General features: G+C 50.0%; 2 protein-coding genes across 2 annotated transcripts in view; one reads left to right on the plus strand and one right to left on the minus strand.

Moving 5' to 3' along the window:
* LOC119955093 (testis-expressed protein 52-like) overlaps nt 1-6,148 on the plus strand; it is a 51,326-nt gene extending 45,178 nt beyond the window's left edge. Inside the window, exon 3 of the mRNA XM_038780962.1 lies at nt 5,790-6,148. Coding sequence (XP_038636890.1) covers nt 5,790-5,931 — 142 coding nt within the window. The 3' untranslated portion in view covers nt 5,932-6,148. The remainder of the gene's footprint in view (nt 1-5,789) is intronic.
* A 4,147-nt stretch (nt 6,149-10,295) lies between these two features.
* Nucleotides 10,296-16,139, minus strand: part of LOC119954619 (reticulocyte-binding protein 2 homolog a-like) — a 28,453-nt gene continuing 22,609 nt past the window's right edge. The window contains exon 3 of the mRNA XM_038779930.1: nt 10,296-10,322. The gene's annotated coding sequence lies outside the window, so the exon portion shown is untranslated. The remainder of the gene's footprint in view (nt 10,323-16,139) is intronic.

A 16,139-nucleotide genomic window follows, 5' to 3' on the forward strand; every position in this document is an offset into this window, starting at 1 on the left:
TGTGACCAGTGGGCTTCGCCATCTTCCCCTGCTCGGACCACGTGCGGCCCGTGGGCGCCACCATCTTGTTCGACCCCCACCACGTGCGGCTCATGGGCGCAGCCATCTTGTTCTCCCCAAGATCATCAGGCGCCGCCACCTTGTCTTCCCCACGACACGTGAGGGCCATCTTCCCCCCTTGGTTTTCCAACGGGAAATGGACAGAATGGTTGACCGGTACGGACTGCGGGCCACCTTCCCGTACCTGGACAATGTCACCATCTGCGGCCACGATCAGAAGGACCATGACGCCAACCTTGCCACATTTCTCCACACCGCCACTCTCCTCAACCTAACTTATAACAAGGAGAAGTGTGTGTTCAGCACAAACCGCTTAGCCATCCTCAGCTATGTGTCCAGAACGGAGTTCTGGGGCCCGATCCCGACCGCATGCGCCCCCTCATGGAACCCCCCCTTCCCCATTGCCCCAAGGTCCTCAAACTCAAGGTTCTTCTCTTATTACGCCCAGTGGGTCCCAAACTATGCGGACAAGGCCCGTCCACTCATTCAATCCACTCTGTTTCCCGTGAAGGTCGAGGCTCACCAGGCCTTCAACCGTATTAAGGCTGACATCACCAAGGCCGCGACGCACGCAGTCGATGAGACGTTACCATTTCAAGTCAAGAGCGACACATCAGACGTCGCTCTAGCCGCCACCCTCAACCAGGCAGGCAGGCCCGTGGCATTTTTCTCACAAACCCTACATGCCTCTGAAATTTGGCATTCCTCCATCGAAAAAGAGACCCAAGCCATCTTTGAAGCTGTGCAGCATTGGAGGCATTACCTGGCCGGCAGGAGATTCACGCTCCTCACTGACCAACGGTCGGTAGCCTTCTTGTTCAACAACACACAGCGGGGTAAGATCAAAAACGATAAAATCTTGAGGTGGAGGATCGAGCTCTCCACCTACAACTACGGTATTCTGTATCACCCCGGTAAGCTCAACGAGCCCCCCGATGCCCTATCCCAAGGTATATGTGCCAGCGCATAAGTGGACCGACTCCGGACTCTGCACGACAACCTTTGTCACCCGGAGGTCACACGTTTTTACCATTTCATCAAGGCTTGCAATCTGCCCTACTCCGTTGAGGAAGTCAGGGCTATCACCAGAGACTGCCAGGTCTGCACGGAGTGTAATCCGCACTTCTACCGGCCAGACCGTGCGCGCCTGGTGAAGGCCTCCCGCCCTTTTGAACGCCTCAGCGTGGACTTCATAGGGCCCCTCCCCTCCACCAACCGAAACACGTACTTCCTTAGTGTAGTCGATGAGTATTCTAGATTCCCCTTCGCCATCCCATGCCCCTACATGACATCTGCCACAGTCATCAAAGCCCTCAACACCATCTTCGCTCTGTTCAGCTTTCCAGCTTACGTCCACAGCGACAGGGGATCCTCATTCATGAGCGATGAGGTGCGTCAGTTCCTGCTCAACAAGGGTATCGCCTCAAGTAGGACGACCAGCTATAACCTCCGGGGAAATGGACTGGTGGAGAGGGAGAATGGGACGGTCTGGAGGGTCATTCAGCTGGCCCTATGGTCCAGAAATCTCCCGGCCTCCCGCTGGCAGGGGGTCCTTCCCGACACCTTGCACTCCATTCGGTCACTCCTGTGCACGGTGACTAATGACACACCCTATGAACATCTCTTTGCCTTCCCCAGGAAGTCCACCTCCGGGGTGTCACTCCCGACTTGGCTCGCAGCTCCAGGACCCGTACTCCTCCGTAAACACGTACGACTCCACAAGGCGGAACCGTTGGTTGAGAGGGTACAGCTACTTCACGCCAACCCACAGTACCCCGATGGCTGCCAAGATACTGTCTCCCTCAGGGACCTGGCACCAGCTGGTTCCACACACACACAAACCCCGGCCCGGCTCCACCCTCCCCTCCCCCGGCGCACCCAGCCGCAGACTACGGCCCAGGACAATCCGTCCTCCCCTTGCCCACACCTGAGGATGAAGAGGATTTCGACACGCTCCCGGAGTCACCGAAGGCCAAACCGACACCGGAATCACCGCCAGCACTGCGGCGCTCCCAAGAGCAGATCAAGGCTCCGGACTTTTAAAACCCCATCCCTCTGTACATAATTTTCCCCTCCACCCCGCTGGACTCAATTTTTTTTTTGCTCTCTGTACTTTGAAAAGTCTACCTCTATATAGTTCTCCACCACCCCCGCCGACTCAATCTTAACAGGGGGTGAATGTGGTAGTCACCACTAATGTATATATTGTATATAGGGGATGTCGGTGTAGGTGTTTTGTGGTAAGGCCCCGTACTACAGGTAGGGGGGTAGATCCCTGCCTGCTGCCTCCTCCCAGTAGGTGGAGTATAAATATGTGTGCTCCCCGTACAGCTGCCATTTCGTCAGCTGCTGTAGGAGACCACACATCTCAGTGTAATAAAGCCTCGATTGCATCCAACTCTCGTCTTTGTGTAATTGTTAGTACATCATTGGCTCCAGGATCAAAAGCTGCCTCTCTGCTCAGGGGCCTTAAGAATTCATTCTACTCCTTGCAAATGCCCAGCACCAGCATTTCTTATTGCTAATGCTAATCATGCTCCTGCCTGTCACTACAGAATAATGAATGGCTTACTTGTGATATTGCTGCATCTGAATCAAGTCCAGAATAAGCCAGATCATTCTGATAATACCCATGATTGAAACTGAAAGAAAAAAATGCATCTGAGGGTTTCACATTCTGGATATATTAATTTATCCCCAAACTTCTTCCACTGAAGTATCTTCTTTCTCTTTGGTTGATATTGGTAGATAATTTTGCATCAGCAAAACAGATTGTATGCTGCCGATCTCTTAATGTATGGGACAGACCCGTTTCCACCATGGGCGATATAATGCCATTGCTGAGGCGTTTTGGCTCTTTTTCAGGGTAAAAACTGAACCTGGAGAAAATGGAGTGTTACTCCGGTCACTCCCTCAAGGAGAAGGAGTTGGCGTTCTGCTTCGTGGGTTCTATTTCAGGTATCTGGGGGTTCACGTGGCTTGGGATTGGGCCCGGCTCCGTAAGTTTAACCATATGAGCTTGGTGGGAAGGGCCGTTTGCAGAGGTAGGACAGTCTCCTTCTGTCCATGGCGGGCAGGATTCAGTTGGTCAAGATGAATATTTTCCCAAGGTTTCTGTTCCTGTTCCAATGTTTGCTGTTCTTTTCTTCCAAAGTCCTTCTTTGGGGGAGTCGAGAAATTGATTTTGTCCTTTATTTGGGCGGGCAAAGTGGCGAGGATTCGAAGGACAGTCCGTCAGAGGGATTGGCAGTCAGGGGCTTGGCATTGCTGAGCCTAATATATTACTATTGGGTGGCGAATGCGGGGAAGGTGTTGGTTTGGTGTGGGGATCCAGAAGCCACCTGGGTACAGATGGAGCCGAAATCATGCAGGGGTCTGGGTTGAGGGCACTAGCGACAGCCTCGCTCCTGTTCTCACTGGTGAAATATTCGGCAAATCCGGCGGTTGTCTCCACCCTAAGGATATGGAGACAATTTTGGTAGCATTTTAAATTGGGGACGGTATTGAAGCTGGCTCCGATCTGTGCGAATCATGGGCGGGATTCTCCGTAGACCAACGGCAAAATCGTAATCGGCGATCGGGCGGAGAATCGATTCCAATGCTGGATTCAGGGCCGGCGGCAGTTTGATGCCGGTTTGCAAGTCTCCGCCCCCTCTGAAATGGCATCGTCATGTCACGCACAACAAAGTTGGCACGTCATCTTCAGGCCCTCCCAGGATTCTCCACCCCCAGTGGCCCGAGTTTGCGGCCGCGCTGGGACACTTATGGGGCTGGATTCTCCAAGTCAATTCTCGGGGCGGAGAATGGGCGTTTACGCCGAAATCCAGTCCAATGCCGCTTGCGCGATTCTCCGATCCCCGGAGAATCGCCCGGGAGTCTCTCTCGCGTGAACTACGCGGCACGGGTAGGGGGGTCATTGACAGAGGCCCCTCCCGCGATTCTCTGAGGAAAACTGGCCCAGCTCCCGACGACGTGGTTCTAACCACCTATCGGCCGTCGGGAACGGCCGGTGGCAGCTGCAGACTCAGTCCCTGATGAGGAGGCGTGGGAATTGATTACCCGGGGTGGGGGAGGTGGGGGCCTCAAGGGGGTGATCGGCTGTAACGGGCCCGCAGGCACGCGCAATCTCGGGTGGGCCTACATTCCTGGTGCCGCTCCACGGTCCAAGTGTGCCGTGTTCCACAGGGCTGCCGCTGCAGGCCGCCACTGTACGCATGCGTGGACTCCCAACCGGACATGCAGGGCCCTGTATCAGCAGCCAGAGCTGTGAGAGGCGCTCCGGGGCCCTGCCAGCCCCCTGCAGGTAGGAGAATCACTCTACACTTTCTTCAGGTTTTTATGCTGGTGTGGGTACATAGCCCCATCATTGGAGAATCCCGCCCATGGTCTCAGTGGTCGGGAACCCAGCATGGTGGCTGCAGACTGTTTCCAACGCCACCACACTCGGCCAGGATCCGTGCCGCTGGCTGGGATCCGTGCAGCTGGCCGGGGGCGCGTTCGTGAGGGCTGGGGGGACTGGTGGGGTGTGGCCAGGTGGTGAGCTATGGGGTTGCAAATGGCGGGTCGGGTCCGTGCACAGCCTTCGCCATGTTGCCTGTGCAGCCATGGGCCAGGCCATTCTCCGGCCATTTTCAGTGCAGGAACTGGGAGTTTCACCTGGCGCCACTGCTAGCCCGTCACCGGTCCCGGAATTGGTGAGGGATCGGCGCCAATTTTTGAGTCGTAAAACGCCCACGAGTTCTCCGTTTGAGCTGACACTTAGCCGCTGAAACAGAGAATCCAGCCCCATATGTTTGAACCTTCGATGTTGAATGCCACGTTCAAGGAGGTGGGAAGAGAGGGGTTGGAAGGGATGGGGGATCTGTTATTTGGAGAGAAGGTTTGCGGGTTTGGAGGAGTTGTCAGAGAAATTTGGGCTCTCGCGGTCTGACTTGTTCAGATACCTGCAAATTCGCAATTTTGGCCTTTATTGCAAAGGGGTTGGAGTTTCAAAATAGGGAGGTTTTGATGTAATTGTATAGGGTGTTGGTGAGGCCTCACCCAGAATACTGCACACAGTTTAGGTCCCCTTAGCTAAAAAAGGATATGGAAACATTAGAGGCAGTCCAAAGGAGATGCACCAGGCTAAATCTTGGGATGTCCTATCAAGAGACACTAAGTAGACTGGTCTGTATTTCTCAGAGTGATTCCTTATTCCATAATTTCTTATTCAAACGTACAAGATCCTGAGGGGGCTTAACAGATTGGATGGTGAGATGCTTTCACGAATGGGAGAATCTCGAACGAGGGGTCATAGCTACAAGATAAAGGTACGGCCATTTAAAACTGAGATGGGTAGAAATTTCTTTGCGGAGGGTGGTGAATCTGTGGAATTCCCTGCCCCGGAGGGTGGTGGAGGCTGGATCATTAGAAGTGTTTAAAGTGGAGGTGGATAAATATTTGATAGATCGAGGAATGGAAGGTGTATGGGGAAATGGAACGGAAAAGGAGTTGAGGTCGGCACAGATCAGCCATCATTGTACTGAATGACGGAGATAGGTTTGATTGACTTGGTGGCCAGCTCCTGCTTCTAATCCTTGCATTCTTGTGACTTTCCAGCTCCCTGGTCTTGTATCCCTGATACTATCAACTTTGCAGAGAAGTAATTCCATTTCGTGCCTGACTTTGGTCAATGAATGACACTGAATAGATTTGCAAAACTGTTATTTACGTGTTATTATTTCTTACAGGCACACTCCCAGTACGCCACGTTTGCCACCTGGCTGTATCATTTCCGATACAAAGGATTACAAGAAAACAACCTGCAATGTTACGTTCGAAAATGCTGCTTCAGATACAATTTCCCTGTGCAGCTGCCAATCTGAAATTTGAGTGCAGGAAAGTAGGGAAAATCAATTGGCTCTTTACTTGCTAGCACACAATTTATTGGAGGTGAAAACTTTCTCCTTCTGAAAGTACTGCCAACGTTAAAGGAGTGGTTGATACTGGATGTTAATACACCGGCGAACTTGATCAGAGTGTCTGTCCTTAAGATATTTATAGAACTCTTTTGAACATGCTAATTTAACCTCTGACTTTTCCCACTGAAGTGCCCCTTGTGTCTCTTGCTTATATTGGTAGATCATTTTGCACTAGTTTGACATGAACGGGTTTTACAAGATCATACACTGGGGCACAAAGATAATGATGGCTGTAATGCTAGAACAGGCTAACTTGGGGCAGGCATTCTAACATCATTTGTGCAGTTTAAGATCTGCAAAATGGTGAGGAATCCAACAAATAATGAAACCTTCCAAAATCTATATATGATTATGAAATTTATTGGGACCCTTCGACTTCCATGAGCCTCTAGATAGTTACTCTCGATTAAGCCATTGGCACTGTTCAGTTTATTTTTTTATGTCAATAGGAGCAATTTAGCTCACCTGATGACTCAAATAGGAAATAAAATAGGGTCAAAGTTACAAACGTATCGCACATGTTTTCAAGATACTTCCTCTGAAGCAGGGCACTTTTCTGAAATTGGTGTCCATCTCACTCCTAAAATATCACTTCCTTAACCCACAGAGTACAGAAACAGTCAGGAAACGGCTGTCAGAAGCAGCATTGAAAGGAATCATCACTTCCGTTAAAAAAAATGTCTCTGTTGTAAGCAGCGGGAATGCTTTTGGTCTTGATGTTTCTTCTTCAGAATTAACATGGGCTCCTGAACTTGCCCAATTGCTCCCAAATGAGGAGTAGCTGGAATAGCAGCAAAAACGGGCAGAAAAGACTTGGGCAGTCTGAAAGGGGGGCAACAAAGGCTTTGCTGCATGCAGTTTTGAAAAATAGCAATTTATATATAGTACCTTTAAAGTGAGAAAAGCCCCTTTGTATAACATAGCTTCCTGGAAGTGTGATGAAGCAAAATGGTATACCAAACCATATAAAGAGGACAGATAAATAAAAACTTTGGTCAAAAAGCTGGGTTTTAAGGAGCGTCTTAAAAAGGAGTGAGGTGTAGAAAGATGGAAAAAATTTGAGGGGCTTCCAGAGTTTATGCCCAGGCAGCTGAAGGCTTTACCACCATTTGCAAAGTGATTAAAATCAGGAGAGCAAGAGGCCCGAATTAGACCAGCCCAGATATCTTGAAGGGTTATGGGATGATCGGAGCTTAGAGATGGGAAGGGGTGAGGCGATGGATGGATTTGAAAACAAGGAGAATTTGAAGATGAAGGCATTGCTTAACCAGAAACCAAAGTGTGCACGTTAGGGCAAGAGTTTTGAATGACCTCAGGTTTACAGAGGTGGAACATGGCGGTCAGCCTCCAGCACATTGGAATGGTCACATCTGGAAGCAACAAAGGCATGGTTGAGGGTTACAGCAGCAGATGAGCTGGAGCAGGTTCGGAGTCAGGCAATGTTGGGGCCTCACGGTAGCATGGTGGTTAGCATCAATGCTTCACAGCTCCAGGGTCCCAGGTTCGACTCCCGGCTGGGTCACTGTCTGTGTGGAGTCTGCACGTCCTCCCCGTGTGTGCGTGGGTTTCCTCCGGGTGCTCCGGTTTCCTCCCACAGTCCAAAGATGTGCGGGTTAGGTGGATTGGCCATGCTAAATTGCCCGTAGTGTAAGGTTAATGGGGGGATTGTTGGGTTACGGGTATACGGGTTACGTGGGTTTAGGTAGGGTGATCATTGCTCGGCACAACATCGAGGGCCGAAGGGCCTGTTCTGTGCTGTACTGTTCTATGTTCTATGTCTATGTTACAGAAATATGTAGTGTTTATGATGGAATGGATTTGTGGACAGAAGGTCATCTCAGCATCAAACATGGGCAGCATGGTGGCGCAGTGGTTCGCACTGCTGCCTCACGGCGCCGAGGTCCCAGGTTCGATCCCGGCTCTGGGTCACTGTCCGTGTGGAGTTTGCACATTCTCCCCGTGTCTGCGTGGGTTTCGCCCCCACAACCCAAAAATGTGCAGAGTAGGTGGATTGGCCACACTAAATTGCCTCTTAATTGGAAAAAATAATTGGGTAATCTAAATTTATAAAAAAAACATGACGACGCTCACAAAATGTCTAGTTGAGGCAGGGAGCAAGAGATCAAGCATTGGCTAGGAAGTGCCATTTGTAGTGTGGACTGAAGACATATTGATGACGAACCTTAGCAAGAGAAGCTACTGCTGTTACTAAATCTCTAATTATAGCCGGCTATCCCTCAGTAGAGTGCCCAGAAATGTGCTGATCCTGTCATTTTTCATCACTGCACCATTTGTGCTGAGAAACACTGTCCACTATAACATTGTATACTCTTTGGGAGAGGAGGAGAAGCAGAAGGAGGAGGCCACTAAAGGGTGCAAGGAGTCAAGGTAGTAGCAGGGCCTTCAACGTACAGATAGTGAGTAACCATTAACAATGAATATTGCGAGTTTGTAACTCAGGGCACAGCCAGAACGCATACATCCTCAGACACTCCCAGGTGCCAGGGATGTTCAAGGGTATGGTTTATCATAGAATTTCTACAATGCAGAAGGAGGCCATTTGGCCCATTGAATCTGCACTGGCCCTCTGGAAGAGCACCCCACTCACTTCCCCACCATCTCCCGTAACCCCGCCTAACCTGTGAACGCTAAGGGCAATTTGTCATTGCTAACCCACCTAACCTGCACATGTTTTGGAATGTGGGAGGAAACTGGAGCACCCGGAGGAAACTCACGTGTACACAGGGAGAAAGTGCAAACTCCACACAGTTACGCAAGGCCGGAATTGAACCCAGGTCCCTGGTGCTGTGAAGCAGCAGTGCTAACCACTGTGCCACATTGGGTGGATGGCAGTTTGGTGATAAAGATTACCCTTTCAGGAGATGACTGATGACACCTGTTGGATGTGCAATCATTGGGCTGCTCAAGATGCAGATGCCCTGACAGATTAGGTGGACTTCTCACCAGTCAGACTATCCCTCATGATCATAGTCTGCAGTGTGCTACACAACCTGGCCATTCAGAGAGGGTAACCTCTTTCAGAGGATTAATCAAGGGAGACAAACTGGTCCTCTGATGAGGAGTCAGAGGAAGAGAAGGATGAAAAATGAAAATGAAAATCGCTTATTGTCACGAGTAGGCTTCAATGAAGTTACTGTGAAAAGCCCCTAGTCGCCACATTCCGGTGCCTGTCTGGGGAGGCTGGTACGGGATGAGCCACAGAAGACAGATGAGGAAGGGTCTTGATGGCCATGAGACACAGGAAGCCCTAATCAGGAGACAGTTCCAAGAGATAAATGTCCCCCAACTATATCAGCATCATGACCAGTGGTTACTCCTTGTGCCCCTCCATCACATTGAAACTAGATCCTTGTACGGGCAATGTCAACAGCCATATAATGTCAAACATCAGGATGCACATATTCCCATAACTAAATAAAGCCATCAATTGATCCTTTCTCCATATATACAAACAGATGATTCATAAATAAATATAGTTGTGTAAAATGTGGAAAACACCATTTATTTGTCTACACAGAAAGTCACAAAAATGTGCAAATTATAAATACACCAATGTGTACCCATTTGTGGCAAATGTGGGGTTTTCTTGAGTGTTTTCCAAATACTGTGAAATCTGGTTCTTCCTCCTTGTCCCCAGCTGTGGGAGAGACAGGCTGCTGACTCTTATGGCTCCTTGCCTGGGAAGACTTTGGCAGACATTCTCTGGTCACCTGTGGCCATGAGGGCCCCAGTATGATGGGAGTACCCAGCACAATGGCAGATTGCTCATACGTTGATGCAGCACTTGAAGGCCGCTGAGCTCAGAGATGAAGCAATGGAATGCAGGTCAGAACACATGCCCACTATTGCTTCAGACTCAATGACAGAAGCTATGTGTTTAATAGTGGATGATTGCAGCACTTATGGCCTGAATGGACTCTTCCAAAGTCTGTACCAACCCCTCTCGTATCTCTGCCGCATCTCCCCAACTTCACTCTGGACATCCTTCATCTGCCGCCCAATGGATGACTCTAGAGGCTCACCATTTGATTGGGATTCAGCATCGTGGTAGCCTCTGGTACCTCTCCGACTGCCAGAGGTTTACTCCATCTAAGTCTTGAGCTTGTGCAAGTGTGATATTCCCCGACAACCAACGCATGCGTATCTGCCGTGGTGCCTGTACCTCTGCAGGTGCTATGTGTGGAGCAAGGAGGTAACTCTGCACCCTCTGAGGCATCCTTTCCCTCCTCAGGGTCAATGTGGTACCTTGAGGGCTAACAGCAGCTGCTACCAATATTGCACCTGTGTAATAAATAAAGTAAGGAGAGTTATGGGGGCATCTCCAACCTTCAAGGTGACTGTGCTACAGCAAGCTTCCTTGTAAAAACCATTGGAACCATTGTAAGATATGACTCAGTGCTTGAACCTTTCATTTTTGAACATGCATTCACACGTTCCTCCCTGATGTCTGAAAGCTTTCCAATCTTACACACTCCCATCCCTCATCCTCTTAACACATGTTGGTTTTTTAAAAATAATTTATGGGGTGTGGGCATTGCTGACTAGGTCAGCATTTATTGCACATTCCTAATTGCCCTTGAGAAGTTGGTGGTGAGCTGCCTCCTTGAATCGCTGCAGTCCATGTGTTGTAGGTACAGTGTTGGGGAGGGAATTCCATGATTTTGATCCAGTGACAGTGAAGGAACAGCGATAGGTTTACAAAATCAGGATGGTGAGTGACTTGGAGGGAAACTTCCAGGTTGTGGTGTTCCATGTATCTGCCGCACTTGTCCTTCTTGATGGCAGCGGTCATTTATAAAAATGCTCCCTTGTAATCTTATCATCTTGGGACCTGTGGTAGGCTATATTAGGGGTATCGCGGTACCTAGGTGGGATGTACCTTATACTGTAGTATGAGTGGTAGAACCTGCCTGCTGGTTCCACCCAGCAGGCGGAGCATAAGAGTCTGTGTTTCACCCACAGCAGTCATTCTGAACCGGAGCTGCTGGGGTAACTACTTGTTCGTTAAAGCCTTCAATTGGACTACAATCTCGCTTCGGTAGTGATTGATTGTGCATCAGGACCTTCCTCTTATCTTGCCTGAACCAGTGGTCCAGCTCCAGTCATTGGCAGTCAAATGCAGCAATGGGAGTTAACATGACCAGGTTTGGCAAGCCACCTCCGGTTTTGTTTCCTGCCCTGACATTGTGCATTCCCATCTGTAATTTAAGAGGGACATTGTAATGATGATGATTCTGTGACACAATCATTCTTTTAGTTGTATGGCCAGTATGAACTCTATCAGCAACACACGTTGCTCAGTGTTTTATGTCAAGTACCTGATGTGGCATTTCCTACCCTCACCACCACCCGTTCATTAGTCCTGTTTGCCATGAAGATTGGTATTTGTACCTTATACCATCTTACACCCTTGGACAACATAGAAGACAGCATCAGAATGGAGTCAGCACACATCCTTCAATCTATGTCCATACCCAGAATGGTGGCACAATCACCATTGCAGATCTGAGAAAATTATTGCGGAGTTTGCGCCACTGATTGCAGCTTGGCTGGATGGCCCAAAGGCATTTCACCTCTGCTGTGCCCTCCATCCAGGCTGTTTTGATCAGACTGGGGGTCTGCTTTGATCAGCACTTCCGGTCAGCAGGCCTGGGGACCTTCTGCCTCTCACTTAATGCCTGGAGGAGGACATCTTTGAAATGTTGCCCTCCCCATCTCCTGGCTCCCTTCTCAACCATCTGTGGAGACATGGAGATAAACAGCCAGATGTTCAACACCTCCCTGAACATTCGATATTCAGCAGGGTAACGGTTCAGCTGCATTCCACTGCTATTTCTTAACTGGAAAAGATACTGAATGTGTCCCAGCTTTAAGAACAGTTGGCATTGTTTACCTTTTGCAACAGTTTAAATAAATTCAAATTCACCAACATAACATTCTGATTTGCACAAGCTTTGTTTCCAGGTGTACCTGACACAGTCCTGTGCCAGGGGCTCCTTTAGATCAGTGGGAGTGACTTCCTTATGGGTCACAGCGTGTCTCCTCTGTGCCCCTTCTGTGCATGCCTTCATTTGTTGATTGGGCACACTGCCCACCAACTTGTGAGACAGCTGGCTGGCTCCCTGCTGAGCAGCCATTAATTAGACCGTTCCCAATGTCTTCCAAAAGGAGTTGTCGATCCACTGACATCCAGACAGACTCTCGCCCAATGTGTCTAAATTTACGAGACACAATAACGTTCTGTATACACCTTGCTGATATAAATGAGTAAGTGACTGATCAATGATCAGGCCTGGTCTATAATTATTCTTAACGAAAGCTTTGTGTTAGAGCGTATTCCACTTGTGCTTTTATGCATTTTTGCAAAACAACACTTGGATCTGGAGTTTTGGAAATTGCTGCAGCATTTTAAGTCACGGCTAACTGAATTGGGAGGATGAAGATACTCTCAGCGATCCCCATAATGCCACAATAAATCAGATGACGATGAATCCAGGGATCTAAGAATCTACATCACAATCATAAGTCAGACGGCACATTCACTTCTGTCAAGACCCATCCTTATGGGGTATATACTATGCCTCTGCTCCTGCACAGCTGGCTATATCAGAGCTGACAGGCATTTGGCTCCTCCACTTCACTACCATCAGCTGCAGGCTGACTTACAACCGCAAGAAATGGGATGACCCTTCCGACATGAAGATGACAGTATTATTAAGCTTCTATGCAACACGATTATTCCAGACCATGAAAGCAACATATGTCAGACTAATCAACTTGCAGTTATACCTGCATCAGGCAAAACCAAAATAAACAACCAATATTGCAAGGTATTTTCAAATATATACAGAGCAGAAATGGGCAACATCAGCAACAATGAACCATGCACAATTGCCCATATTCCCCTGCACCAACCTCTCCATGCCCTCCTTTTACACCCAGCACCCCCCCACCCAGAACACAAAAAAACTCCTCTCCCCCTCACCACTGACGTGCTGCTGTCTCTTAAAGAAGTCAATGAACAGCCGCCACCTTGTAGAGATCCTCTCCTCTGCCCCTCTTATGGCCAACTTGATTTTTTTCTAGGTGGAGGAAGTCTGCCAAGTCGCTCACCCCATGCCCCTGCTTTTGGCAGCACTGCAAGATCTGCCTTCGGCTTTCAGGGCGGCAACAGCTACCACGTCAACCTTTCTCCCAGCTGCATGCCCAGATCCTCTGATACCCCAAATATCGCCACCCTCGGGCTCCACTGCCAATAACTTTAACATTACATTCTCAAACTCTTTCCAGAACCCTACCAACTTCGGGCATGCTCAAAACATATGGACATGATTCGGCGGACTCCCTGCACACTGTATACACCTATCCTCCGCCCCTGGGAAAAAACCTCAGCCTAGACCCTGTTGTATGACCCTGTGCACCACCTTAATCTGTTTGAAACTCTTGCACACAACAATGGCGAGTTCATCCTCTGCAGCGCCTCACTCCACACCCCAGCTTGCATCGTCCCTCTGAACTCTTCCTATTGCGCCAGACCTTAATCGGAGCGGCCTCCCTCTCCATCAGCTCCCATACACCTTGGTTTAGCACTGGGCTAAATCGCTGGCTTTTAAAGCAGACTAAGGCAGGCCAGCAGCACGGTTCAATTCCCGTACCAGCCTCCCCAAACAGGTGCCGGAATGTGGCGACTAGGGGCTTTTCACAGTAACTTCATTGAAGCCTACTCGTGACAATAAGCAATTTTCATTTTCATCTCATCCTCAGACAGAAGCTTGTCCTGTAGCGCTGGAGGAGGCAACTTTGGGAACAAAGCCAACTCCTTCCTCAAGACGTCCCACACCTGCAGGTACCGGAACCTATTGCCCTTACAGCAGTAAGTTCACCTCCTCAAGCTCCTTCAGTTCTGCAAACTTACCCCCCACAAACAGCTCCTGAAAATACTCCAACCCCAACCGCCCCACCCCCGAAACTTCGCATCCAGCCTCTCCGGAACAAACCTATGGTTATCACAAATCGGCGCCCACAGGACATGCTTTCCATCTTACAATGCTGCCGTCATCAATGCCACACTCTCAACACTGATACCAGCACCGGGCCCGTGGAGTACCTGGTCAGTGAGAACGGAAGAGGTGCCAATAATAACACCCTCAAACTGGTCCCTTTAGACGAAGCATCCTCCATCCGTACCCACACCGAACTCTCCTCCACAGCCACTTCCGTACCATTGTTATGTTCGCCGCACAGTAATAATTCTGCAGATTAGGCAGTGTAGCCCCCCACACCCCCCCCCCCCCCCCCCCCACCCCGCCTGCCCCCGCCTGTCTAACGCTCTCCAGAAATACCCTCCTGGCCCGAGAAACCTTATTTGCCTACACGCACCCCAGTATCATCTTATTCACCCTATTAAAAAAAAGACTTGGGCATGAAAATCTTGAGCTTCTGAAACACAAAAACATTGGGTGGGATTCTCCCGCAATTGGCATTGCGGCCCGTACCGGCACCAAGAGCGGGGCGAACCACTCCGGCATTGGGCCACCCAGAAGTTGCGGAATCCTCCGCACTTCCGAGGTCTAGGCCGGCGTTGGAGGGGTTGGCCCCACGCCAACCAGCGCCAAAGGGCCGCTGCAGGCCGGCGCGAGTTGGCGCATGTGCAGGACTGCCAGCGTGTTCTGGCACATGCGCCGGCCGTGGCGGAGCCTGACAGAGTCCGGCGCGGAGGAAAAGAGTGCCCACACGACACAGGCCCGCTCGCAGATCGGTGGGCCCCGATCGCCGGCCAGGCTGCCGTGGGGCCCCCCTGAGGCCGGATCCCCCCCCCCCCCCCCCCCCCGAGGACTCCGCAAGCTGCTCTTACGAGCCAGGTCCCGCCAGGATGGACCATGTCTATTTCACACCGGTAGGACTGGCCGAAAATGGGTGGCCGATCGGCTCATCAGGGCCCGGAGAATTGCCGGGGGAGCCACTGCCAACAGTCCCCGACCGGCCGGCGCGAACCGCGTCGGAGTGCCGGTGCGGGATTCACGCCGCCCCCCCCCCCGGCGATTCTCCAACCCGACGTGGGGTCGGAGAATCCCGCCCAATATCTTTACCGTCTGGACCCTTCCAGCCAACGACAAGGGGAACACATCCCACCTCCTAGAGTCCTCCTTTATTCCCTCCACCAGCTTTGCCAGATTCAATTTATGCAGCTGGGCCTAGCTCTGTACCACAGTACTCCCAGATTATGGAAGCCACCCTTATCAACTGAAACGCCAACTTCCTTATACTTAACCCTCCCACCCCCCTCCCTCCACCCCTTACCCCACCGCCAGGCATTGATCAGAATACCTCACTTTTCCCCACATTGAGCACATATCCCGGAAGTAGACTAAATTTTCCCCAGATCCGCATAATCCTTTAAAAACTTACAAACAGTTTCACAACATATAACAAGAGGTCATCAGCGTATGAAGAGACTTGGTGCCCCCCCCTCTAATGCCCCCTGAAAGTCCTAACTGCCATTGTCAATGGTTCAATCGCTAGGGGATTAGTGAGGGATGGAGATGTTTTTAATGCACTATGTTTACATTTGTATTTGTACTGTTTATTGTTATTATAAAATTATAAATACCTTAATAAAATGTTTTACAAAAAATGGTTCAATCGCTAGGGCGAAGAGTAAAGGGGAGAGAAGACCTGCCTTGTTCCCCAATGCAACCCAAAATACTCAAAATTGACACTATTAGTCCACACATTTGCCTCAGGAGCCCTACACAACAATCTCACCTAGTCGACAAACCCCTGCCCAAACCCAAACCGCCCCAATACCTCGAATAAATATGGTCACTGATGTGCCATCAATTGTACGAGAGACAAGTTGCTTTACAAAAGTCAGGCTTTAATAAACTAGAACACAGCCCTGCGATCGTCTACAATGAAATGGACGACCGCCGGGCGTTTGTCTATTTATACCTCGGCAATGGAGGCGTGGTTAACTCAGCCTCTCGACCAATCGGTCGAGAGGCACATGACCAACCAGGGCCAATGGTAAGCCGGTGTTCTGCCCCAATGGCAGACAGGTATGCAAATCATATCACCACAGTCATTCCACATGGTCAA

The sequence above is a fragment of the Scyliorhinus canicula genome, chromosome 20, assembly GCF_902713615.1.
Source record: "Scyliorhinus canicula chromosome 20, sScyCan1.1, whole genome shotgun sequence".
NCBI lineage: Eukaryota > Metazoa > Chordata > Chondrichthyes > Carcharhiniformes > Scyliorhinidae > Scyliorhinus > Scyliorhinus canicula.